Below are 25,830 nucleotides of genomic sequence, written 5' to 3' on the forward strand. Positions count from 1 at the left end.
AGCTCATCTCTGGAAAGTTTCTGCCCATTCACTTCATAATGCTTTTTTTTGGTATGTTCAGAATTTCAGTAAAAATTATACATGTTCAGTACACTATAAACACTTTTTCTATCTTCTCTTCACCTGCTGTTAAACAAAATGAAGCATATTTATGGTAGTTATATTGTCAAAGGAGTTCTAAGATTTTAATTCAATGGAAAAGAAATTTACTGAGCCTAACACCCAGGGAGGGTTTTAGTTAATGGAAAGATATAAACTGACAACCATAAATATGTAAGAGAACAGGGAAGAAGGAAGACTAGCAGATCAGAAAGCAGGAGGGAAGGAGCCGGTTACTCAGAACTAGGCAGGGGTGGGGAGCATATATCACATCTGAGGTTCTTGCAATGAAAGGCCACATTGTAAGATACTATGGCTTTATCCTCAAACAGTGATGAAAAACTTGGCATCAACAGATGACATGATCCACTCTCTTTAGATGCAGAACTGAACAACTACCCTTTGGTGACTGAACAGAATTCCACCCAACCCTCTACAGCTTCTCCCTGAAGAGCGAAAATATTTGCCCAACATGAGTTCCACCTTCCCAAATGACACAGACAAGCAGTGAGAGGAGGACTCGGGTTGCTTTGTACATGTGCTGTTTCAAATACATAACAGAAAATCATTGCTTCTTATAAATCACTGCTATGGTGAGAAAGTCTGGAGTACAAATAACAATTTTCCTGGATGTATTATTGATGTGGGGCATACACACTGAACATTCTGCATGAAAAAATAAAACAGTTCCATATTCTAGAAGAATGAAGTTGGAGCTAAAGCCCATAACTTCAGGTACAGGAGGAAAAATTCAATTTATCTAAGGTACTCAACTGGAATATGCAGCAACTCAACCAAAGAACACTTACTCAATTTATAAAAACCAACAATTATAAAAATTAGCCATTTGCTTCTGTAAACATTACAATCTCATGTTGTTATAAAAACTGTGAAAAAACTCTACCATCAACTAGCCAGTCTGCACATGAACCACACTTTAAGACAACATCAGAGTTACAGCTGTAAAAACACAACTACAATGAAAATTCTGAACACACCTGCACATTAGAAGCTGCCTGTCATTTGGAATGCGGTAACTGAATACTGGGAGCGCTGCCATGAGAAAAGTAGGGACACTGCTGCAGAGTGTCCATACCAGTGGACATGGCAGCCTGCACCCAGTGACAGGGCCTCCGACTGGGGGTGAGGGCAGTCTCAGGAAGCACCCCTCTGGCTCTCAGCACAGCTCCCAGAGGTCATACCAAGGCAGGCCTCCTCATTGCTGCTCTCTCCACTCTGCTGGGTCCACTGTGGTTCAGCCAATCTGCTGCAAAGCAGAAGGTTCTCAAGGGACAGGGCAGGACAGTCTCTGCCTTCTGCTCCATACACAGGAGCCAAGGCCTCACAGAACCTCAATCAGGCATTTCAGAGTTTAAATGAAAAAGAAAAGGGTAGCCAAGTGGCTAAGGTGCTCCTCTATGTAGAAATATACATGTATATGTATATATTTTTTTGGCCACATGCGTGCAGGCACCTAGTTCTCAGACCAGGGACTGAACCCATGCCCTGCAGTGAAAGCACAGAGTCCTAACCACTGAACAGCCAGGAAAGTCTCTATGTAGATGTAATTTTTTTAAAGTAGGATTTTAACATTAAATCCATTCTCTGTCACAACTGCCTAGTTTTAACTGTGATTTGAGGCCAGTTACTGAAAGCTGAGCGCTGAAGAATTGATGCTTTTGAACTGTGGTGTTGGAGAAGACTCCTGAGAGTCCCTTGGACTGCAATATCCAACCAGTCCATTCTAAAGGAGATCAACCCTGGGACTTCTTTGGAAGGAATGATGCTAAAGCTGAAACTCCAGTACTTTGGCCCACCTCATGCGAAGAGTTGACTCATTGGAAAAGACTCTGATGCTGAGAGGGATTGGGGGCAGGAGGAAAAGGGGACGACAGAGGATGAGATGGCTGGATGGCATCACCGACTCGATGGACGTGAGTTTGAGTGAACTCCGGGAGATGGTGACGGACAGGGAGGCCTGGCATGCTGCGGTTCAGGGGTTGCAAAGAGTCAGACACGACTGAGTGACTGGACTGACTGACTGAGAGATTACTGAACTTTAATTTCTTACTAAAAACAAGAAAAACAGGGGGAAAAAAAAAAAACTTTAAATATGAAGTAAGAGCATAGCAAACATACGAAAAAACAACAAAAGTACCCTGAACAATTCTAACAAAACAACCCTTACCACTCTCTCTTTCCTCAAACTGTATCACAGTAACAAGGTAGCAACGCTATGTGTTTAAGGGATGACATAAACTTTACCTATTAAACAAATCCTGTAACAGAAAAATACGGCTATAGACTTTAAACGGATTATATGTCAAGATTTCACCTAATTTAAGTGTTTTTTTAAAAAAAGGAAATATTAAGCCATAAAGAAGTAATTATTTAACCAGGAATTCCTTCCTTCCTCTACAACCAAAAAAATCCTGGAATCTGAGCTTTGAGAAAATACACACCAGTAACAAAACGTACCACCAGTATCAGAAGAGGTGCTCTATGTGTAAATAACTTGAACTACTGTCCCAGATTTTATTTTCTTAAATGGGAAGAATGAAATCAAACACCAAAAACATATCAACAGTGCAGCTGGTACCTTTATAAAGTTAGAGGTAAAAAACACTTACAATTTTTGCATTTTTCCCACTTTTCCTTAGTTGCTGAACAGCAAACGCATGCTCAACATTATCCATGGAGACTCCATTAACCATTGCCACCCGGTCATTTTCCCTAAAGAAAAAAAAAGATCAAAACAACATGTTAGACAGAATCACACAGATAAGTTTATAAAGGAGTTTTCAAGATAGGATTTTAAAAAGATATTCCCATTATGGGCTAATTAATCTATCTTCAGATCAATAATTATAAACATGTACAACTATTTTCTTTCAGATCACCCACAAGAAATGTTTAGCAAGTAACTAACCACAGGTCATTTATTATTTACCTATTAATACAAAGGTTCCTGAAAGGATTGAACAGGTATACTGCTGTTGTTGGTCAGTGGCCAAGTCATGTCCAATTCTTTGCAATCCACTGGACTGTAGCACGCCAGGCTCCTCTGTTAATGGGATTTTCCAGGCAAGAATACTGGAGTGGGTTGCCATTCCCATCTCCAGGGGATCTTCCTGATTCACGGATCGAACCTGGGTCTCCTGCATTTGCAGGCAGAATCTTTACCACTTGATCCACCCTTGAAACCCTGATCAGGTACTATAGCACACAAAATGACTTCTGCTGGTACAGTTACATGCATTCAATGACACTAAGTCATAAGCCTGGAAAAAGTTATTCTATCTTTAAAGATAAAGCCTTTCTCCTTCCAGTTTTCTTTCAGTCCTCCTACTAATCATACTCATGTTTTTGCAAGTGCATTTTTTGCCTCTCTTCAATCTTGCTAATCTTCCTGCTTAACAAGAAATGGTAAGACTCTTAGTGAGCAGCTCCTGAAGGCTAGATTCTACTCCAAACTGAGTAACAAGTTTTATTTTCACTATCTTTATTTTTTATAGCGACCTACTTAAGGTAAGTGAAACTAGCTTTCCATTTATGACAGATAAGCATAAACACATATTAATTTAGAGGAATCACTAGCATGATGTGCTGGTGGCAGAGGGCAGGAGAGTACCTGTGACCTGGTGCCCACGAGGAGAAAGAAGCACACTTACTGCAGCTGTCCTTCCGCAGGCCCCCCCTTCAGCACATCTGAAATCACGATGGAGGTTTCCCCGCTCTGGAAATGTGGATTATCTCTTCCACCAGATATTGCAATTCCAAATCCAAATCCAGGAGCCTGAAATAACAATTAGAGTAAAATGTCATTATCAGGTCATCGTCTACAGTCAGTCCTACACAAAACACTCCTCACTTGTCCAGACACGCACGAGGATGAGAGATCCTGGTATGGGAACACAGCTCTAATGAATGTAATGCTGGGTGGAACAGAAAACTGAAAACTGCCAACCACGCCAATGTTAAGAACTACCACACACTTAAAAATTCTCAACACTGAAATTCTCAGTTCCTTTTGGCTTATCAGAAGGTTTCTTGAGGGAATTGGCAGTGCCCCAGTATGATCACCACAAACACTGGCAAACAATTCATAAATGACTCTTATCTGCAACAGAAAGGAGTATAGTGTTGGTATGTGCTACAAGATGGGGAACCTGGAAAACAATGCTATCTAAAGGAAGCCAACTACGAAAGACCACACACATATACAATTCCTCTTATATGAGATTAAAGACCAACACGTTTAAGACAAAGTAGACTGGTGATCTGCTGAGGGCCAGGGTGGTGGAAGGAGACCCAACCAGTCCATTCTAAAGGAGATCAACCCTGGGATTTCTTTGGAAGGAATGATGCTAAAGCTGAAACTCCAGTACTTTGGCCACCTCATGCGAAGAGTTGACTCATTGGAAAAGACTCTGATGCTGGGAGGGATTGGGGGCAGGAGGAGAAGGGGATGACAGAGGATGAGATGGTTGGATGGCATCATTGATTCGATGGACGTGAGTTTGAGTGAACTCTGGGAGATGGTGATGGACAGGGAGGCCTGGCGTGCTGCGATTCATGGGGTCGCAAAGAGTTGGACACGACTGAGCAACTGAACTGAACCGAACTGAGGGTGGTGGAGATGGATGGAGAGATGGGGGAGGAATGGTTTATGAGTACATTATTTCTTTTTAGGGTAATGAAATGTTTAAAAAGTGGTGATGGTCCTACAGCTCTGTGACTAAACTAAAAAGTCACTAAATTATACATTTTAAAGGGTGAATTGTATAGTATATGAATTACATTGCAGTAAAGCTACCGCCCACCCTCCCCAAAATAAGGCTAATGTGAAAAACAAACAGAAAAACATCTGGGTGGCCAAAGTAAAGGCAACTGCCTGAATTTATGTTTCCAAAATAACACAAAGCAAATCACTAGGCAAAACCATACCTTTGGTATAATTCAGAAAAAGAGAATATCCAAATTTCAAAACAGCTAGACACAGGGCTCAAATTTCAAAAATAAATAAAATAGGAAATATTAGAAAGAAAACAACTATTAGTACGCAATGAGAAAACGTAAGAGACTACAGAACAAATTCAAATAAATGGGATAACTCAGATAATGGAAAATTTTGTAAGGAAATACAGATTATTGAAATTGATTCTATTAGAAATTACATTTAAACAACCCAATTTCTGGAGAAGAAACAGAGATAGTTATGAGGAAATTATCTCACAAAAAATACCAGGCACAGATATTTCACAGGGGAATTCCACCAAAACATCGATGTCCAGAGAGCCTTGGAACTCCATGAGCTGTTCCAGAGCATTCTAACATTAAAGGGAGATTTCTGAACTCTTCTCAAGAAGCAATTATAACACTGACATCTAAATGTGATAATGACTCCCCATGATCAAAATAGAGCCCCCTCCAAATAGTACAGCCTAACACCATTTTTAAAGGCCTACATCATATAAATACACCATGACAAGGTGGTTTATTTCCAAAACTGGTGTTATTAGGAAAGCCATTATATGAGTTATATACTAGTAAAACTAGCGGGGGGGGGGGGGGGGGGGGGGCGGCGGAAATTCAGAGATTAAATTCATAGACCCTGAAAAGGCCTTTGACAAAATCCAACATTCACGACCAAGGGGTGGGGTCGGGGGTGGGGGGTGGCGAATTAAGAAGACGCTTTCAATCTATTTTAATATTTTTTTCCCACACACATTATTTGAAAAGGAAAGGAGTTACTTTAGGAAGTCTCTAAGGTAATGATGGATATTCACATTTCATTTTATATCGGTAAGTGACAGTTTCTTAGGAGGAGGCTGTAGTGTGCAACCTGAAACTGACACAGAGGACCTTCTGTATTTGTTGTTAAACGAACACCCGTCCACTGGCCCATTCTGGACTTTGAATGGATACTTTATCCATCGTGATTTTATAATAGCATGAAACTGAAAGTCGTTTTGTCATGTCTGACTCTCTGCAAACCCATAGACTATACATACAGTCCATGGAATTCTCCAGGCCAGAATACTGGAGTGGGTAGCCTTTCTCTTCTCCAGGGGATCTTCCCAACCCAGGGATCGAACCCAGGTCTCCGGCATTGCAGGTGGATTCTTTACCAGCTGAGCCACAAGGGAAGACCAAGAATACTAGAGTGGGTAGCCTATCCCTTTTCCATCTTCCCAACCCAGGAATTGAACCAGGGTCTCCTGAATTGCAGGTAGATTCTTTACCAACTGAGCTATCAGGGAAGCCTTATAAGAGATGTCTTTAGTCATCTGGAAAATACTTCAAATGATGACACATTCCATCATTATATAACACTTTTTAAAGTTATGCTTTAATGAATATCACCACCAATGCAATCACAGTCTTAAAGTACTGCAAAGTATTGAGCTCATCTCATGGTGGCAGATAATCCAAATTTTTGTGAAAAAATTCAATTTTCCTTGCCTGGAAACAAATATTATCAGCTGTCTTCCTTAAAGGAACAAGTAGTTACTGGAGAGAAATACCTGTCAAACATTCCAGTCTGGATAATCATTCCTTCAAATAAAAACAGTGTCACATACACCAATACGCAGCTGGTTGAGCTTGCAATTCAATCAGCACATAAGTACTTCACTATAAAGCAGAAATGCCTTATGCATATTTCCCATTTCAATATATGGTAGCATGCTAGTATCTTTTAATTTTTGTATTTTTTAATACTTTTATTTACTTTCTGACTATGCTGCGTGCGTTTTCATTGCTGTGCCCGGGCTTTGCCTAATTGCAGCAAGGGAGGATTATCTCTAATTGTGTTGCATGGGCTTCTCTTGTTGCAGAGTAGGGGCTCTTGGCCACATGGGCTTCCGTAGTTGCAGCTCCTCTGGCAGATGATTTTTTAAATGTCTTTTCACAAGCTGACATAGTAAAACTAGTAACTTTTACTACTTTCAGTTACTCTGCAGCAGAACTGGAAGCGCTCTTAGGGAGCCCAGGGCTCCCTGAGGGTCTAGTGCCACACTCCTTGATCTGTCAGGGCTGAGGCCAGATTCACCTCATACCTCTGCTGCTGAAACTTCACTACAAGTATCAACACAGTGAAAAAGACAAATGATCTTTTTGTGTTGTTATGTAAATAGTTTGTACTAAGTACAAAAAGACTTCAGAGACCTTCGGGGTCCTCAGCCCATACTTCTGAAACACTGACATTAAAAACCACTGAAAAATGTGGGGGGAAAAAAGAGCCAATGAAACACACAATTCAAAGATATGAACTGTTAAAACTCATAATTAGAGAAATACAAATTAAAATCACATAGAGAATGGTAAAAAATTAAAGTCTAACAGCACATTTTGTTGAGGAGGCTACAGCAAAAGAGGCCCCACTGCTAATGGTCACGCAAAGTGCTGCAGCTCTGTGGGGAGGAACCTGGCAATCCTAACGAAATCACAAACTGTTTACTCACACAACAGTAAGAAAACACACATGTGCACAGTCATTCACTGCAGACTGTTAGCTGCAAATACTGGAAAAAACTAATGCCCAAGGGTTATCTCCAGGGCAGGGTTGGGAGGGGTGTGTTCAGTTCAGTTCAATTTGCAACCCCATGGACTGCAGCACGCCAGGCCCCCCTGTCCATCACCAACTCCCGGAGTTTACTCAAACTCATGTCCATTAAGTTGGTGGTGTCATCCAACCATCTCAATCCTGTCGTCCCCTTCTCCTCCCTCCTTCAATCTTTCCTAGCATCAGGATCTTTTCCAATGAGTCACTTCTTCACATCAGGTGGCCAAAGTATTGGAGTTTCAGCTTCAGCATCAATCCTTCTAATGAATATTCAGGACTGATTTCCTTAACGATGGACTGGCTGGATCTCCTTACCATCCAAGGGACTCTCAAGAGTTTTCTCCAAAACCACAGGTCAAAAGCATCAATTCTTCTGCACTCAGCTTTCTTTATAGTCCAACTCTCAGATCCATATATGACTACTGAAAGAACCATAGCTTTGACTAGATGGACCTTTGTTTGCCAAGTAATGTCTCTGCTTTTTAATATGCTGTCTAGGTTGCTCATAGGAGTCTTTTAATTTCATGGTTGCATTAACCATCTGCAGTGATTTTGGAGCCCAGGAAATAAAGTCTGTAACTGCTTCCATTGTTTCTCCATCTATGTGTCATGAAGTGACAGGACCGGATGCCATGATCTTCGTTTTTTGTTTAAGACAGCTTTTTCACTCTCCGCTTTCACTTTCATCAAGAGGCTCTTTAGTTCTTTTTTGGTTTCTGCCAGAAGGATGGTATCATCTGTGTCAGTTCAGTTCAGTTGCTCAGTCGTGTCCGACTCTTTGCGACCCCATGAACCGCAGCACAAGTCTCCCTGTCCATCATCAACTCCCAGAGTCCACCCAAACCCATGTCCACTGAGTCAGTGACACCATCCAACCATCTCACCCTCTTCTCCTTCTCCTGCTTTCAATCTTTCCCAGCATCAGGGTCTTTTCCAATGAGTCAGCACTTTGCATCAGGTGGCCAAAGTATTGGAGTTTCAGCTTCAACATCAGTCCTTCCAATGAGCACCCAGGACTGATCTCCTTTAGGATGGACTGGTTGGATCTCCTCGCAGTCCAAGGGACTGTCAAGAGTCTTCTCCAACACCACAGTTCAAACGCATCAATTCTGCACTCAGCTTTCTTTAGTCCAACTCTCACATCCATACATGACCACTGGAAAAACCATAGCCTTGACTAGATGGACCTTTGTGGCAAGTAATGTCTCTGCATTTTAATATGCTGTCTAGGTTGGTCATAACTTTCCTTCCAAGGAGTAAGTAAGCGTCTTTTAATTTCATGGTTATAATCACCATCTGCAGTGATTTTGGAGCCCAGAAAAATACAGTCAACCACTGTTTCCCCATCTATTTGCCATGAAGTGATGGCAGCGGATGCCATGATCTTAGTTTTCTGAATGTTGAGCTTTAAGCCAGCTTTTTTTACTATCCTCTTTCACTGTCATCAAGAGGCTCTTTAGTTCTTCCTCACTTTCTGCCGTAAGGGTGGTGTCATCTGCATATCTGAGGTTATTGATATTTCTCCTGGCAATCTTGAGGGATGTGTTATTCTTTGGCTTTTTTTCTTCCTTGGGAAGAAGCTAGGAGTAATCTTTTATTCTGTGTGCTTTAATGCTTACATTTATATCTTGCTTGATAGTTCTTCTTTTTCAAAAATTTAAAATGTAACACAAAAATATTAAAGAAATACCCCAAATGAAAATGTCAGGAACTCTCAAGGAGAGGAGAGATGAGTAGCTATTTCTGAAGATTTGCTTGTGAACAGTGAGTGCAGTTCTGGCTGCAGGAGACAGGGCCTCAGAGCCAGCAGACCTCACACTGTGGGGCGTCATCCTGCTGTGTCAGCACTCCCTAGGCTACCTTCATGACTACCCAGGAGGTCTTTGATGCTGAGCCCTGGCTGCAGATGAGACTCACTTGGGATCAGTGTCAAAAGTGCTTGACGATTTCCAGCCCCTCAACAGATATCAATTAAACAATACTCGATGAGGGCGATGGCAGGTATTCTTTTAAAAATCTCACATCATGCAAAATGCCAAGCTGGATAATTCCCAAGCTGGAATCAAGATTGCGGGGAGAAATATCAACAACTTCAGATATGAAGATAAAACCACTCTAATGACAGAAAGTGAAGAGGAAATAAAAAGCCTCTTGATGAAGGTGAGAGAGTAAAAAAGCTGGCTTAAAACTCAACATTCAAAAAACTAAGATCATGGCACCTGGTCCCAACACTTCACAGCAGACAAGGGAAAAGTGGAAACAGTGACAGATTTTATTTTCTTGAACTCCAAAATCATTACAGTCGGTGACTGCAGCCACAAAATTAAAAGACACCTGCTCTTTGGAAGGCAAGTCATGACAAACCTAGACATATTAAAAAGCAGAGATGTCACGTTCCTGACAAAATTCCACATAGTCAAAGCCATATTTTTCCAGTAGTCATGTATGGATATGAGAGCTGGCACATAAAGAAGCTGAGCGCAAAGAATTGATGCTTTCAAACTGTGGTGCTGGAGAAGACTCTGAGAGTCCCTTGGGCTGCAAGGAGATCAAACCAGTCAATCCTAAAGGAAATCAACCCTGAACATTCACTGGCAGGACTGATGCTGACGCTCCAATCCTTTGGCCACCTAATTCGAAGAACCAACTCACTGGAAAAGACCTTGATGCTGGGAAAGAATGAGGGCAGGAGGAGGAGGAGGGGATGAGAGAGGATGAGATGGCTAGATGCCATCATTGACTGAATGGATATGAGTCTGAGCAAACTGGGAGATACTGAAGGACAGGGAAGCCTGGCGTGCTAACAGCAACAAAGCGATTCTAATGGGCAGTCAGGGCTAAAAATGTCAGTCTTCAACACTGTGAACATCAGACGTGAGAGACAGTCACAACTCCACAAGGCTCAGCAACCCCCCTACACTTCCTTCTCCCAGGGAAGGCCCCCTCTGAAACCTGTGCAGACTGACACTGTCACCACGGTTTCATCTGGCCTCTCCTCCATTGCACCACAATCTACTCTCCATTGGGCTGCAAGGATTATTATTCTAGAGCAAATCTGACTCTGCTGTTTCACAACCCTCCACATTTGCAGTATCCTGAAAGGCATGGCCAACACACTTCCCAGCACCGGTCCTGGCTCTGACACTCGTCACCACTGCTCCCACTTCAGTAGTCCACGCACATCAAGCTCTGAGCTTTCACATTCTTCTCTGCTTGGGATTCCTATGGCTCCTCACCCTTTGACATTCAGGTTCACTGCTATCTCCTTCCTAAAACCATCCCAGCCCTCCACGGGCAGCAGTCCTGTCTTGAAGGCTCCCTGAGCACCCACACCCAGTCCGACCCCACACAAGCACAGTAAGTAGCCTGGATGTCAGAGCTCCACTTGGGAGGGAGCTACACATGCTTCTACAGTCCCAGCTAAGCCCAACCCTGCACCAGCCTAACACAAAGTGGCTGAACAACGTTAGTGCACTAGGGCACTATAAGTATCTGACTGACTATTCCATTTAACTCCATTTCCCTTTAGAGTTGTCTTTTTTACAACTAGCACGAATTTGAGCACTAAATACTCATTAGCAGCCATAGTAGTTTCAAGGATTTAGAATTTTCTGCATCTCCAAATAAAAACCCACAGACATTCACAACAAAACCAGGTAACCAATACACCCCATTGACGACGCAGGTGGAGAGGATCAACACCCGTTTGATGTGCATGCTCCCAACTCGAGAGCCACAGGCAGCTGATGTCCCCCAAACTGGAGGAACCCCCAAATAACTGACGTAATAGCAGGTGAAATCAGTCATCAATGAGAGCAAGAGCCTGCAGAGGGCCTGAATGGTGGGAGCGGTGTCACCCCAGGACTTTGCAATACGGACCCTCCAGGCCCTGTGAAGACTGCGGGTTCAGACTCCAGGGGACAGGAGAGCAGAACATACAAGGTGCGGAGGGCACAGACCTAGAAAGCGTCCAAAAACAGTAGCTATGTTTCTTGAGCACGAGCATACACATACAAGAAGACTAAGCCAATTTCTAAAAGCTCAAGAAGGCTAATTTCCCATAAAAATGAACACAAAAGGGATTATGATAAAACCCCCAACAAAATTGCTACAGAAGATGGTGAGCAGCAGAATATCCCTAAGGAAAATGGAAGCATGGCAAAAAGAGTGCTCAAAAGAAAAATAAAGGATCAAAACTGCGACTTTTATGAAGCAAGTGAAAAGACATAAAGAAAACTTACAGGACACAACAGTACAAACAAGAATTTTCAAAAACTAAAAAATGAGGCCGACAGAATTCATACTAATTAGAAAATTTTAAAAGCAATTTTATATAGGGACACAAATAAATATACTACCATGAAAGAAAGTAAAACAGAAATCATTTTTAAAACAGAAATGATTCAGGGATTTTTTTAAAAAAGGATTTGAGAGGAAATGACAAATAATGAAGACAGGCAAAAGAGATACAACATATAAATAAAAGCAGTTCCTAAAGAACAAAACCAAAATAAAAGAAAAAATAAAACAGTAAAACTAGAATTAAATAATATTTCCTTTCCTATATACATTATATAGATAGATAAAAAACTGTACATACTCAAAGGACATAAATCCCTGTAGATATCTGAGAATACCAATTCAGAGGAAACACCAAAATATATTCAAGTAAACTGACTAGATTTTAAGGAAGAAGACTCATTTGTATCTAGGAAAAATTTTAAAAGAAATAAAAATCAGATTATCATCACATTAGGGTAGTGACCCATTATGTCAAAAATACTCAAGGGAAACAGTGATTTACGGGGTTTTATGTCCCGTAAAGCTAATCTTCAAGTATAAAAGGACAGAGATAAGCTACTAAACATGTAAAAAAACCCTTAGGGAATATCAGTTTTCATGATCCCTTCCTAATAGAAAATAACTTTCTGACAATCAAAATGACAAGCATCACATGAAAAGGACTGGTGATAAAGATATACCTACTTACAATACTAAGATTAAATGAGGATTAAAGGATGAAAGGGTTAAATTTTATAATAACTATATGATCAAGATAGTTGTAAAATCATTTCTTTAAATGGGGGAGAGGAACAGTGTGAGCGTTTGCTAAAAAAACTTTTAATATTGTTTCCAGTAATCAAAATTGACAGTAGTATAATTATTACTATCCCAAGGCAATTGTATACTCTGTATTGGATTTACAAAAACACTAGCATGGTGCTTTTCAGAGGGATTTTCCAAAGAAATGGAAAATAATCCACTTTTCTCACATGTTGACCATAAAAAAATTTAGATGCATCAAAATATAGTTGATTTTCATATCTTTACATGAGAAAATGTCCAAGATAATGATTTTTTTATTATGGTGGTGGGAGAATTGGTTTAAAACAGTATATATAATATGATCTCATTTATTTGTATGCACACACACATACATGGCTATAGTTTTTGGATGAATTAAAAGCATCAGAAGAATTTTATTGCCATCATATTTCATTCTTTCAAGACCACAGGCAGCCACAAGCAACACTAACCTGTACTTTTACCTTTGCCTGGTAGTGAAACTAATCTGATGGTAAACAGGAGACCTACAATCTGTTCAGTTACTTTCCCATTTCACTGAACACTAGATATGCCCATTCCTTTACGTTATAATTGCTTCTGCAGAGAGTAGTTACAACAGGGGCCATATGGCCAACAAAGCTGAAACTATTTACTGTCTGACCTTCTGTATCAAGAGGAATGGTTTGCTCACTCATCTGCTGAAATTCTTCTTATTTTTTAGTTGAAGGATAATTGCTTTACAGAATTTTGTTGTTTTCTGTTAAACTTCAACTTGAATCAGCTATAGGTGTACATATGACCCTTCCCTCTTGAACCTCCCTCCCATCTCCCTCCCCATCCCAGCCCTCTAGGTTGATACTGGAACACCTATTTCAGTTCCCTGAGACCAGGCAAATTCCCACTGGCTATCTATTTTACATATGGTAATGTAAGTTTCCAAGTTCCTCTCTCCATACATCTCACCCTTTCCTCCCCTCTAAGTATTTCCTGATCCCTTAAAAGACTTCTTAAAAGGGGGGAAAGAGTCCTGAAAGTTGCTGGCTGCTGAAATAGAACTGCACAATATGAACACACCCTCCTCCAAAGACTCTTCTGTCTCCTTCAAATAATGCTCAACTCTTTGAAGATTCTTCTTGCCTTTTTTCCCTCCTGTCTTTATGCCAAATTTCTACAACTACATTTCTACATTTATTCTAAAACTTAATTCTAACTTTTCTCACCTTACACACACAGTTTACTTCTACAGTTTCTGTCGTTTGCCTCCTCTTTCCTTCTTCCAATCTACCCTCAACATTCTATGAAAACTGTTTCAGTTATATGTTTCCACAGTGAACACGGGGTCAAAAAATTTTTGGACTAAATGGATCCTTGGCAATCATTTGCTCAAGTTCCTTTTCACCAATGAATTCAGAAAGCCTGGAGTCCTATAGTCACTTCACTAACTGATAAGTAGACCACAGGTAGGAAGAGTCTCTTGACGAAAATGAAAGCGGATAGAGAAAAGGCTGGCTTAAAACTTAAAATTCAGAAAACTAAGATCATGGCATCCAGTCCCATCATTTCATAGCAAATAGATGGGGAAACAATGGAAACAGTGACAGACTTTATTTTGTTGGGTTCCAGAATCATTGCAGATGGTGACTGCAGCCATGAAATTAAAAGACACTTGCTTCTTGGAAGAAAAGCTATGAGCAACCTAGCTCAGTTCAGGCACTCGGTTGTGTCCGACTCCCTGCGACCCCGTGATCTGCAGCACGCCAAGCCTCCCTGTCCATTACCAACTCCCGGAGTTTACCCAAACTCATGTCCATTGAGTCAGTAATGCCATGTAACCATCGCATCCTCTGTTGTCCCCTTCTCCTCCTGCCTTCAATCTTTCCCAACATCAGGGTCTTTTCCAATGAGTCAGCTCTTCACATCAAGTGGCCAAAGTATTGGAGTTTCAGCTTCAACATCAGTCCTTCCAATGAACACCCAGGACTGATCTCCTTTAGGATGGACTGGTTGGATCTCCTTGCAGTCCAAGGGACTCTCAAGAGTCTTCTCCTACACCACAGTTCAAAACCATCAATTCTTCTGAGTTCAGCTTTCTTTATAGTCCAACTTTCACATCCATACATGACCACTGGAAAAACCACAGCCTTGACTAGACCGACCTTTGTTGACAAAGTAATGTCTCTGCTTTTTAATACGCTGTCTGGGTTGGTCATAACTTTCCTTCCAAGGAGTGAGCGTCTTTTAATTTCACGACTGTAATCACCATCTGCAGTGATTTTGGAGCCCAAAACATAAAGTCAGCCACTGTTTCCCCATCTGTTTGCCATGAAGTGATGGGACCAGATGTCATGATCTTAGTTTTCTGAATGTTGAGCTTTAAGCCAACTTTTTCATTCTCCTCTTTCACTTTCATCAAGAGGCTCGTTAGTTCTTCTTCACGTTCTGCCATAAGGGTGGTGTCATCCACATATCTGAGGTTACTGATATTTCTCCTGGCAATTTTGATTCCAAAAATTCCCATTTTGTGCTTCATCCAGCCCAGGGTTTCTCATGATGTACTCTGCATATAAGTTAAATAAGCAGCGTGACAATATACAGCCCTAACACACTCCTTTTCCTATTTGGAACCAGTCTGTTATTCCATGTCCAGTTCTAACTGTTGCTTCCTGACCTGCATATAGGTTTCTCAAGAGGCAGGTCAGGTGGTCTGGTATTCCCACCTCTTTCAGAATTTTCCACAGTTTATTGTGATCCACACAGTCAAAGGCTTTGGCATAGTCAATAAAGCAGAAATAGATGTTTTTCTGGAACTCTCTTGCTTTTTCGATGATCCAGCAAATGTTGGCAATTTGATCTCTGGTTCCTCTTCCTTTTCTAAAACCAGCTTGAACATCTGGAAGTTTACGGTTCACGTATTGCTTAAGCCTGGCTTGGAGAATTCTGAGCATTACTTTACTAGCGTGTGAGATGAGCAACCTAGACAGCATATTAAAAAGTAGAGACTTTGCACAACAAAGGTCAGTCTAGTTAAAACTACGGTTTTTCCAGTAGTCACGTATGGATCTGAGAGCTGGACCATAAAGAAAGCTGAGCACCAAAGAACTGATGCTTTTGAACTGTGGTACTGGAAAAGACTTAATAAGAATCCCTGGGACCACAAAGAGATCAAACCAGTCAATCGTAAAAGAAATCAGTCCTGAATATTCATCGGAAGGACTGATGCTCAGGCTGAAGCTCCAATACTTTGGCCACCTGATGCGAAGAACTGACTCAGTGGAAAAGACCCTGATGCTGTCAAAGATTGAAGGCAGGAGGAGAAGGGGACGACAGAATATGAGATGGCTGGATGGAATCACTGACTCGATGGATATGAGTCTGAGCAAACTCTGGGAGTTGGTGATGGACAGGGAAGCCTGGCATGCTGTAGTCCAGGGAGTCACAGAGTTGGACACGACTGACTGACTGAACAGGACACCTGCAATTGGGGGTGTCCTCCTCCAAAACTGTCCTTTTCTCCACAAAACTGAACTTACCACCAATGTTCTTTAAAAAAAAAAAAAAAAGCCAAACTTTGGCCCCTTTCTTATCAATGTTACTACTTTTTATTTGATTCATTTTATTACATATACATGTAGTTTATGTGCTAGAACTACAAGAGTTTTTAATTTTAGGTATTATATTCCATAAATATCCATTATATTTAAAGTTAAATTTTACATATAAGTGAGAAGAGCATTATATGCTGAGTCCAGAGACCTGCAGTCAAGATGCTCCTCCTTGGGATCATTTCCGTAGACCTTTCTGAGACTTAGGTTTATTCCATGTGGTTACTGACACCTGTCATAATGCTGGGAAAGATTGGGGGCAGAGAGGATTAGATGGTTGGATGCCATCACTGACTCAACGGACATGAATTTGAGCAAACTCTGGGAGATAGCGAAGGACAGGGAAGATTAGCATGCTGCAGTTCATGGGGTCGTGAAGAGTCAGACATGACTCATGACTGAACACCACCACAAAGGCTCTGAAACATTCATAATGCACTCTATCAATTATACACAATGGCATCCAACCAGGTAAAACAAGGCTAGCTTAGCTTATATCCTCACCTCAGTGTAAATGCTTACTTCTACCCATCATACACTAGTTGATGCAGAATTCCACCCTCCTGGCCTCTTTTCTTAGAACAGCTTTATTGACATATAAATTCATGTCACAGCTCGTATCAGTACTTCATTTCTTGTTCAGCAATATTCCATTGCGCAGATATAAGACATTTTGCTTATTCATCATCAGTGAATGGGCATGTGGGCTATTTGTAGTTTCAGGCTACCGTGAATAATGCTGCTATGAACACTGATGTTTAAGCTATTGTGCTGGTATCCATCTTCATTTCTCTTGGGTATATGCCTAGCAGCAGAGCTGCTGGTCACATGTAATTCTGTGTTTACCTCTTGAATATCTTAGTTTATCACAGTTGGCTCCACCAGCCAACATCCACATCTTCATCAACACTTATTACTGTCTGCTTCTGTGATCACAGTCATTCCAGAGGGTGCCACTCTCACTTTTGACATATGGTTCCCTGATGGTCAGTGCCACTGAGCACCTTTTCATATGTTTATTGAATAGTTCTGTATCTTCTTTGCAGAAATCTTATTAAAATTCTTCAGTCCATTTAAAAAACTGAATTGTCTTTTTACTTCTGAATTTCTGTATTCTGGATACAAGTCCCTTCTCATGCATCCTTTGTGCTCACTCAGTCATGTCCGAATGTTTGTGATCCCATGGACTGCAGCCCTCCAGGGTCCTCTGTCCATGGAATTCTCCAGGCAAGAATACTGGAGTGGGTTGCCATTTTCTCCTCCAGAGGATCTTCCCAACCCAGGGATCAAACCTGCCATCTCCCTTGTCTTTCTGTACTGCAGGCAGATTCTTTACTGCTGAGCCACCAGGGAAGCCCCTATCAGATACTGGATTTGCAAATATTTTCTTTCTCCCATTCTATGGGTTATCCCTTCACTTTCTTACTGAAAGTTTCTTGGTTTCCTTTGAAACACAAAAAATTTTAATTTTGATGCAGCCTTATTTTACCAGTTTACTCTTTAATTTCCTGTATTTTCATGATCTTATCTAAGAAATCAGTGCCTAATCTGAGGTCATAAAGATTTATTCCTGTGTTTTCTTCTAACTTACATTTAGGTTTTGAGCACGGAGGTTAATTATGTTCTTGGTGTAAAACAGGAGTCAAAATTCACTAGTTTTCACGTGCTCAACCAGTTATCCCAGTACCATCTAGTCAGGACTATTCCTTTTTTCATTGAATTATCCCCGCCCGTTGTTCCAAGGTTATTTATTCAACCACCTCTCTATTTGAAACACTTACCTGCTTGACCTTGTATTATCTATCTCTTAACTAGATTCCTTGCTTTCAACATATTTTCCCCATTTAATTTTTTTAGTTTTAGGTGTACAACATACTGCTTAAATTTTCTTTTTACTTACATAGAGTTGATTTACATTATTTTCAAGTATACAATATCATGATACAAGTTTTTATAGATTATACTCCTTTTATAGTTACTATAAAAATATTGGCTATAATCCCATCCTATATAATATAACCCTATAGCTTATTTTATAAACAGTAGTCTTATCTCTTAACCCCTCTACTCCTATCTTGAACCTCCTGTTTCCTCTCTTCACTGGTAACCACTAGTTTGTTCTCTTTATCTGTGTCTGTTTCTTTTTTGTTATATTCACCAGTTTTATTTTTGATTCTGCATATCATCTAATAAGTGTAATACTCTCTAGGTCCACCCACGTTGTTGCCAATGGCCTTATTTCATTCTTCTTTATGGATGAGGAATATTCCATACTGTCTGGTGGCTCAGACAGTAAAGAATCTGCCACTCGCAATGTGGGAGAGACCTGGGTTTGATCCCTGAATTGGGAAAATCCCCGGGAGGAGAGGACGGCCACCTACTCCAATATTCTTACCTGGAGAATCCCCATGAACAGAGGAGCCTGGCAGGCTACAGTCCATGGGGTCGCTAAGAGTCAGACACAAATGAGTGACTATGCACAGCACAATATTCCACTGTGTTTATGTACCACATCTTCTTTATCCATTCACCTGCTGATGAACACTTAGGTTGCTTTAGTATCTTGATTATTGTTAACTAGTGCTGCTATGAGCACTGAGGTGCATGTATCTTTACAAATTAGTCTTTGTTTTCTTCGAATATACAACCAAAAGTGGAACTGCCAGATTATATGGTAGCTCTATTTTTGGTTTTCTGAGGAACCGCTGTACTGTTTTCCATAGAAGCTGCACTAGTTTACATTCCCACCAGGGTACTAGGGTTCCCATTTCTCCACATGCTCACCAACACTTGTTATTTGTAGACTTTTTGATGATGGCCATTCTCAAGGTCCCAAGAGGTCCTGGGGCTGGTGTGAGTCTGCTGGCAGGTAGGGATGAGGTCCAGGGGACCATAGGGCTCATGCCCTATGAAAGAAGTAAAAAGAGGTTCTAGGGCTAGTACCAGCCAACTGGTGGGCAGAGGCAGGTCCTGGGGTCCCTGGCTGCAGGGAACCCAGGAACTGCTGGTGAGAGGGGCTGAGGCCCAAAGGGTGCTGGGCTGGTGCCTGCCCACTGGTGTGTGAAGCTGCTCACAGGGCTTGTGCCAATTCACAAGTGGATGCAGCCAGGACTCCGAGTCTCTGGCTGCAGGCCCTGGGGGTCCTGGTGCTAATGAGCTGGAAGGATGATTCCAAAATGGTCCCTGCCAGCACCAGGGGCCACAGGTTAGAATGAGCTCCCCAAAATGGGCTCTGCCAGTGTCTGTATCCCCTGGGAGCCCTGTGGTTGCCTCCTGACTCTCTAGGAGGCTCTCCTAGATAAGAAGGTGGATATGATCCAGGTTCCTTTCCAATTACTGCTTGTGCCTTGGGTCCTGGACAGTGTGAGACGTTCTATGCCCCTTTAAGAGTGAAGTCTCTACTTTTCACAACCCTCCTTTAAGAGTGAAGTCTCTACTTTTCACAACCCTACTGGTGTTCAAAGCCAAGGCCTGGGGTTTCTGGGGATTCGTTTTCCTGGTGCAGGACCAGTGGGCTGGAGAGCCTGATGTGGAGCTCACACTCCACGCCTCAGGAGAACCTCTGCATTGTGATCATCCTCCCAATTTGTGGGTTGCCCACCTAAGGGTACGGGTCTTGACCGTGGCTCCACCCCTCCTACCCATCTCATGTGGCTCCTTATCATCTTTAGTTGTAGATCTTTATATCCCCAAACTTGGTCATCAGTAACTGCTCTGTAAACAGATGTTCATTCTGGTATACCCATGAGACCAAGTGCGCTCAAGGTCTTTCTTCTCTGCCATCATGGCCAAGCTTCTCTCAAAGTTCTCTCAACCCGTTAATTCTTTAGTATAAAAATATCATTTAATCTTTCACATATTAATAGTACTTTTTCAGAAAATAAAAAAGTAGAGAGAACCAACTCATTCCGGAGCATTTATTCATTTCTCAAAGATCTATAAACATATACGTGTTTTCTAAGGGAGAACATCTGAAAGTAAAGAAAGCCATGGGTACATCATGGGAGGAAAGGGTGGGACACAGGGCCCCCTGGATGCACTACCATCTCAAATGACAGACCTGCACCTGCCAATACTATAGCCATTAATACACAACTACTAAGCACCCAAAACGTGGCTATTCTTACCTGAAATGTGCTGAAATTGCAAGATGTGCATCGGTTTTGTAAGACTCAGTATGGAAAAGAAAAAGCAAAGTACAGTATATCAATTTTTAAATATTAATTACATATTGAAAATGACAATATTTTGGATATACTGAATTAAATAAAGATCTATTATACACTCAATTCACACACAGTTTACATTTTTCAATGTTAAGACCAGGAAAATTATAATTACATGTGGTTTTTATTATATTGCTACTGGGCAATGCTGCTATTTTATCTCTGAAAAGCGATTGTGTTGAATATATAGGCTTCCTAGGAAATTAAGCTTCATTGGGCATAACTAAGTACACCAAGCACTAAAAGGGTAATGCAAGAGGAGATGGGATAAACAACCGCCTGGGGTATATATTCATCTATCACTGAGGATAAAAAAATCCATGAGGCAAGGAATGCTGCCTATTTCTTTTCTGATAAACTTCCCAGAACTACAACAGTGCTTGGCATACACTGGAGCTAAATTACTCAGCTTTGAAGAATGAATAGGATTTCAATGGTTTCTAGTATTCTAAGAAGAGAGTTTCCTCTGAAGATGAAAACAGAAGAAGGAGGAAATACAGAAGCATATCATATATTTTTCTGGACAGTAAACAGCAGAAAATGGTAGCTTAATCCACAGGATTTTTATTCTTTTGAAAAACAAAGTTACCTTCGCTTTTCACATAACTAACATTGGATGTCAAAGAATATGGATTTGCCTTTATCTGTCAAGACACAGTGTCTACAACTCCAGGTTACTGCCAAAAGCATACAGTCTCAAATTATCTCCTTCACACTACTGTTTCAAAGGTTCACTTGACTCACCTCTAGGAGAATGACTGTCTCATTCCTTTGCCAGTGTTTCTTAAATACGTGATGCTAGAGGCCACAGCCCTCCCTTTCAAACATGTGGTTTTAAACATACACATGAGGGGTTCCATCCCAGACAGAAAGAATCCAGATCTTAAGGAGTGGGGATGATCCAGTTACTCTTCTTTACAATAAACCTAGAGGGCTACTGCTCTCCATCAGTGGTCAGCAGACCATGGCCTGCGGGCTAAATCCAGCTAGCTGCCACTGTGTAAATAAAGCTCTCCTGGAACAGAGTGACACCCATCTGTTAACCTACTCTCTATGATTGCTTCTGCAACCATAGCCGTGACAGAGATGCATGGCCTGCAATGCCTGAAGTATTTATTAACTGGCTCTTCACAGTAAAGTTTGCTGACAGTGCTCTAGATAGTCCATATTTTATTCTGGATCAACTCAGAAAACCAAAGGAAAGACATCTGGAAGACAGTTCTGCAGCCTCAGAGAATGAAGTCAACTGAATTATGCTTTCTTTGGTGTTAAGTCTTACAGTGACAGGTCTATTTTTAAAAACCTTCAAAAACGTTTCCTGGAGGGATGGTTGCTGAGGATTTCCATTCTGTCCTAGTCTCTCTCTGATGAGGCCCAGGGGCACACAGCTCTGTGTTCCCAGGACAACAGTAAATGTGTCTGAAAACCAAAGAATTGTGAATTATACACACTCATCTTCTCCCCACGTTATCTTTTGGTGACATTTTTCTGGGCTGGTACCCTCCTTAAAGCAAAAGAAACCTGAAGCCCAGGAAGAGAGAGAGAAGGGAATCCACACTGATCTCTCCAGACGGGAGTCCCAGACCTTTTCCTGAGCACCACCACTTCCATGAAGAGCTGGTGGGACACTTTTAAATTAACACATTCAGAAAATCAGACTCTTGTTTCTTCACCATTCAGAATCTTTTCCTACTTGGCCTAAGACAATGAGACACATCTATAGAAAATAAACTAGCATTTGCCCAAAACTGAGAAAACCTGGCAGAACAGTAAAAAAGGAGAAACATCCTTTAGCTAATTTAAGTGTCTTATTTTATTTTACTTATTTAAAAACTAAAAGGTATTAAGGGAGAAAAAATGTAATGTGGTATGTGGTTAAATTACACCCTATGGTCTCAAATGATCTAGCTTCTACCTTAAGAAATTATAAAAAGAACAGCAACTTAAACCCAATATAAGTAGAAGAAACATTAAAATAAGAGTAGAAACCAGTGAAATACAAAGCAGAAAATTTTAAATCACTAAAAAGAAAAGCAGGTATTTTGAAAAATCAATAAAATTGTTTAAACCTACAGCCAGACTGACCAAAAAATGAGAAGGCACAGATTACCAATATCAAAAATGAAAATATTATAGATCCTAAGACATTAAAATAAGGGAGTGTTATGAATAACTTTATGTCTATAAATTTGATAATTCAGATAAAAGGAAAAAAATACTTTGAAAGGTACAAACTACCAAAGCTACAAAAAAAAAATCTAAAGCTAACAAAGAAGAAACATATAACCTGAAGAGTCCTATACAAAATCAAAGAAAACAAATGTTTAGTTAAAAGCTTTTTCATGAAGAAAACTCCAGAACCAGACGGCTACACTGAGTCGAGAGAACTTCAGCTGCACACAGAGTCTGCCAGGGAGCACAGAAAGGAGAAAGGCAGCCTTCCTCACTCCTAAACCAGCACACATACAAGAAAAAAGTACTAGCCAATATCCTAAACCAGCACACACGTGAGGCGAAAGTACTAACCAATATCCCACATCAGTACACATACGAGAAAAAAGTACTAACCAATAACCTAAACCAGTACACACACAAGGAGAAAGTACTAACCAGTATCCTTCATGAATGCAGAAACAAGTGTCTCCACAGAACATCAGCAAAGCAATCCAGCCATATATAAAATGAGCAACACATCACAACTAGGCAGAATTTATCCTGGGAATGGAAGGCTGTTCAACTCCAAAAAGCAAGAAACTGAATATATCAACAGACTAAAAGCTTTAGAGTGATAACTTTAATCAATTTAATGATAACCTCCATCAATACTTAGGAAAAAAGCATGGGCAAAAATCCAAAATCTACTCATGACTTTAAAAAAAGGCCTTTTAGCAAAATAAGTATAAAAGGGCACTTCCTCAACCTATTAAATGGCAAAACAGAAACACAAGGCCACTTCTTTAACCTCATAAAAGGCATCTACAAAAACCTTACTGCCAACATCACACACAAGGCTGAAAAAGATGTCTGCTCACAGTACCTATTCAGCAATATCCTGGAAGTCCTAGCTAGTACAGTCAGGCAAGAAAAAGAAATGAATAGATCAAAAAAGATGAAATAAAACTGCCTCTATTCACAAATGACTGCCCACATAGAAAAATGCAAAAGAAATCTACCATGAAAGTTCCTAGAACTTCTAAGTTTAGAAGTTTCAAGTTCACTATTAAAAGAAACAAAAACTGTATTTCTACATATTAATACACAATCAAAAACTGAAATTTAAAAACTACTATTTACAACAGCATAAGGAAACATAAAATATGCTTATCAAGAAATCTTAACAAAGTGTGTGTAGAATCTCTATGCGGAAAACTACAAAACAGTACTAAGGTAAATGGAGAGATATACTACATCCGTAATTTATATTGTTGAAGAATACTCAATACTGTTAAGATACCAATTCTCCCCAAATGGATCTGCAGATTCAATGCAATCCCAATGAGAATCCTAGCAGATTTTTTTGTAATTTGACAAACATTCTAAAATTTACATAGCAAGGCAAAGGAATTAGTTAAAATAATTAAAAAATAATAGAAAAATAAAAAATTTGGAGGAGTCACACTACCTGATTTCCACACTTAATATAAAGTTACAATTATCAAGGCAGAAACAACAAGCAAAAGGATAGACACACAGCTCAACAGAACAGACTAGGGAAAGACCCACACATACAATGGTCATTGATTTTTTTTTTTTAAAAGACTGTTTTTCATGTGGACAGTTTTTAAAGTCTTTATTGCATCTGTTACAATACTGTTTCTGTTTTATGTTTGGGCTTTTTGGCTGTGAGGCACGTGGGATCTTAGTTTCCCAAAAAGGACTGAACCAGCGCTCTCTGTACTGGAAGGCCAAGTCTCAAACACTGCACCCCCAGGAGAGTTCCAGTCAATTGATTTCTGACAAAGGTAGAAAGCAACTAAATGAAGAAAGAATAACCTTTTCGTAAGTGGTTGGTCAAAAAAGTGGACATCTGTATTAAAAAAAAAAAAAAAAATTCCCTTGCCCTTATTTTATAATACATACAAAATTTAATTAATAAAAAAAAAACACTTCCAGAAAATAACAGGAATAATAATTGGGACCTTGGGTTTGGCAGAATTCTCAAATACAAAACTAAAAGCAAAACTGATAAAAGCAAAAACTAATAAATTAGACTTTATCAAAATTGAAAACGTAAGCTCTACAAAGGGCACTGTTAAGAGCAGGGAAAAGGCAAGTCACAGGGGAAAATATGTGCAAAACAGTATCTAGTAAAGAACTTGTATCTAGAAGATATTAAAACTTTCAAAACTCAGTAACAACTTCTGTGCAGCAAGGGACACAGTCAGCAGAATGCAAAGGTAATCCATGAAATGGGAAAAAAACATTTACAAATCATATATCTACTGATAAGGGATTAATGACCAGAATATAGAAAAACTCCTACAATTCAACAAATAAAACCCCAATTAAAAAATGGACAAAGGAACTAGAAAAAAAAAAAAAGGAACTGAACAGATAGTAAATTGTTATGTGTATTTTACCACAATTTAAAAAAACAGTAAGTGTAAAAATTAATACACAGAAACCTCAATTAAAATAGAGTTAGGTGGCCAGCAGGGGATGCGCTTGTGCACTGTGTTATTAGCAGAGCCCAACAGGAATAACACTGACTTCCTCTTCCTGCCTGCCAGGAGCTCCACCACTGTCACAACTCAGCCAGGGAACAACCACAATACCCTGGGCTCTCCATTCCTCTGGTGGACTCACTGTTTACTTCAGCCCTCCCAACTTCCTTTTCCCCTCCATGAAAGAGTGCTCTTCTCCATTGTCTGCTGGGGTCCTGCACTGTCTCGTCATGGTTGCAGACCCTCAACTGCAATTCTTTGTTGATCCCCAGCAAACCCACTTTTGCCGGAGAAATAACTGTTACTCTATTTATTTAAGGTCAGTATAAGAAAACAAACAATTTAATTAAAAATAGGCAAAATATGTGAACACATTTTACCAAAGAATACTAGAGTGGGTAGCCTACCCCTTCTCTAGCGGACCTTCCCGACCCAGGAATTGAACTGGGGTCTCCTGCACTGCAGGCGAATTCTTTACCAACTAAGCTATCAGGGAATCCCTAAAGAAGATAGATATATAGATGACAAATAAGCACATAAACAGATATTCAACATCATTAAATCTTTAGAGAATTACAAACTAAAACCACAATGACATACCACAA

General features: G+C 40.3%; 1 protein-coding gene across 8 annotated transcripts in view; it reads right to left on the bottom strand.

Moving 5' to 3' along the window:
* The window catches only part of TJP1 (tight junction protein 1), a 259,492-nt gene that overhangs the window by 54,903 nt on the left and 178,759 nt on the right, over positions 1–25,830 (bottom strand). For all 8 annotated transcript variants that reach the window (XM_027521550.1, XM_027521553.1, XM_027521549.1 and 5 more), the window contains 2 exons: positions 3,771–3,895; positions 2,730–2,832 (listed from right to left, as the gene is read on the bottom strand). In XM_027521550.1, coding sequence (XP_027377351.1) covers positions 2,730–2,832; positions 3,771–3,895 — 228 coding nt within the window. The remainder of the gene's footprint in view (positions 1–2,729; positions 2,833–3,770; positions 3,896–25,830) is intronic.

This window comes from Bos indicus x Bos taurus, chromosome 21, assembly GCF_003369695.1.
Source record: "Bos indicus x Bos taurus breed Angus x Brahman F1 hybrid chromosome 21, Bos_hybrid_MaternalHap_v2.0, whole genome shotgun sequence".
NCBI lineage: Eukaryota > Metazoa > Chordata > Mammalia > Artiodactyla > Bovidae > Bos > Bos indicus x Bos taurus.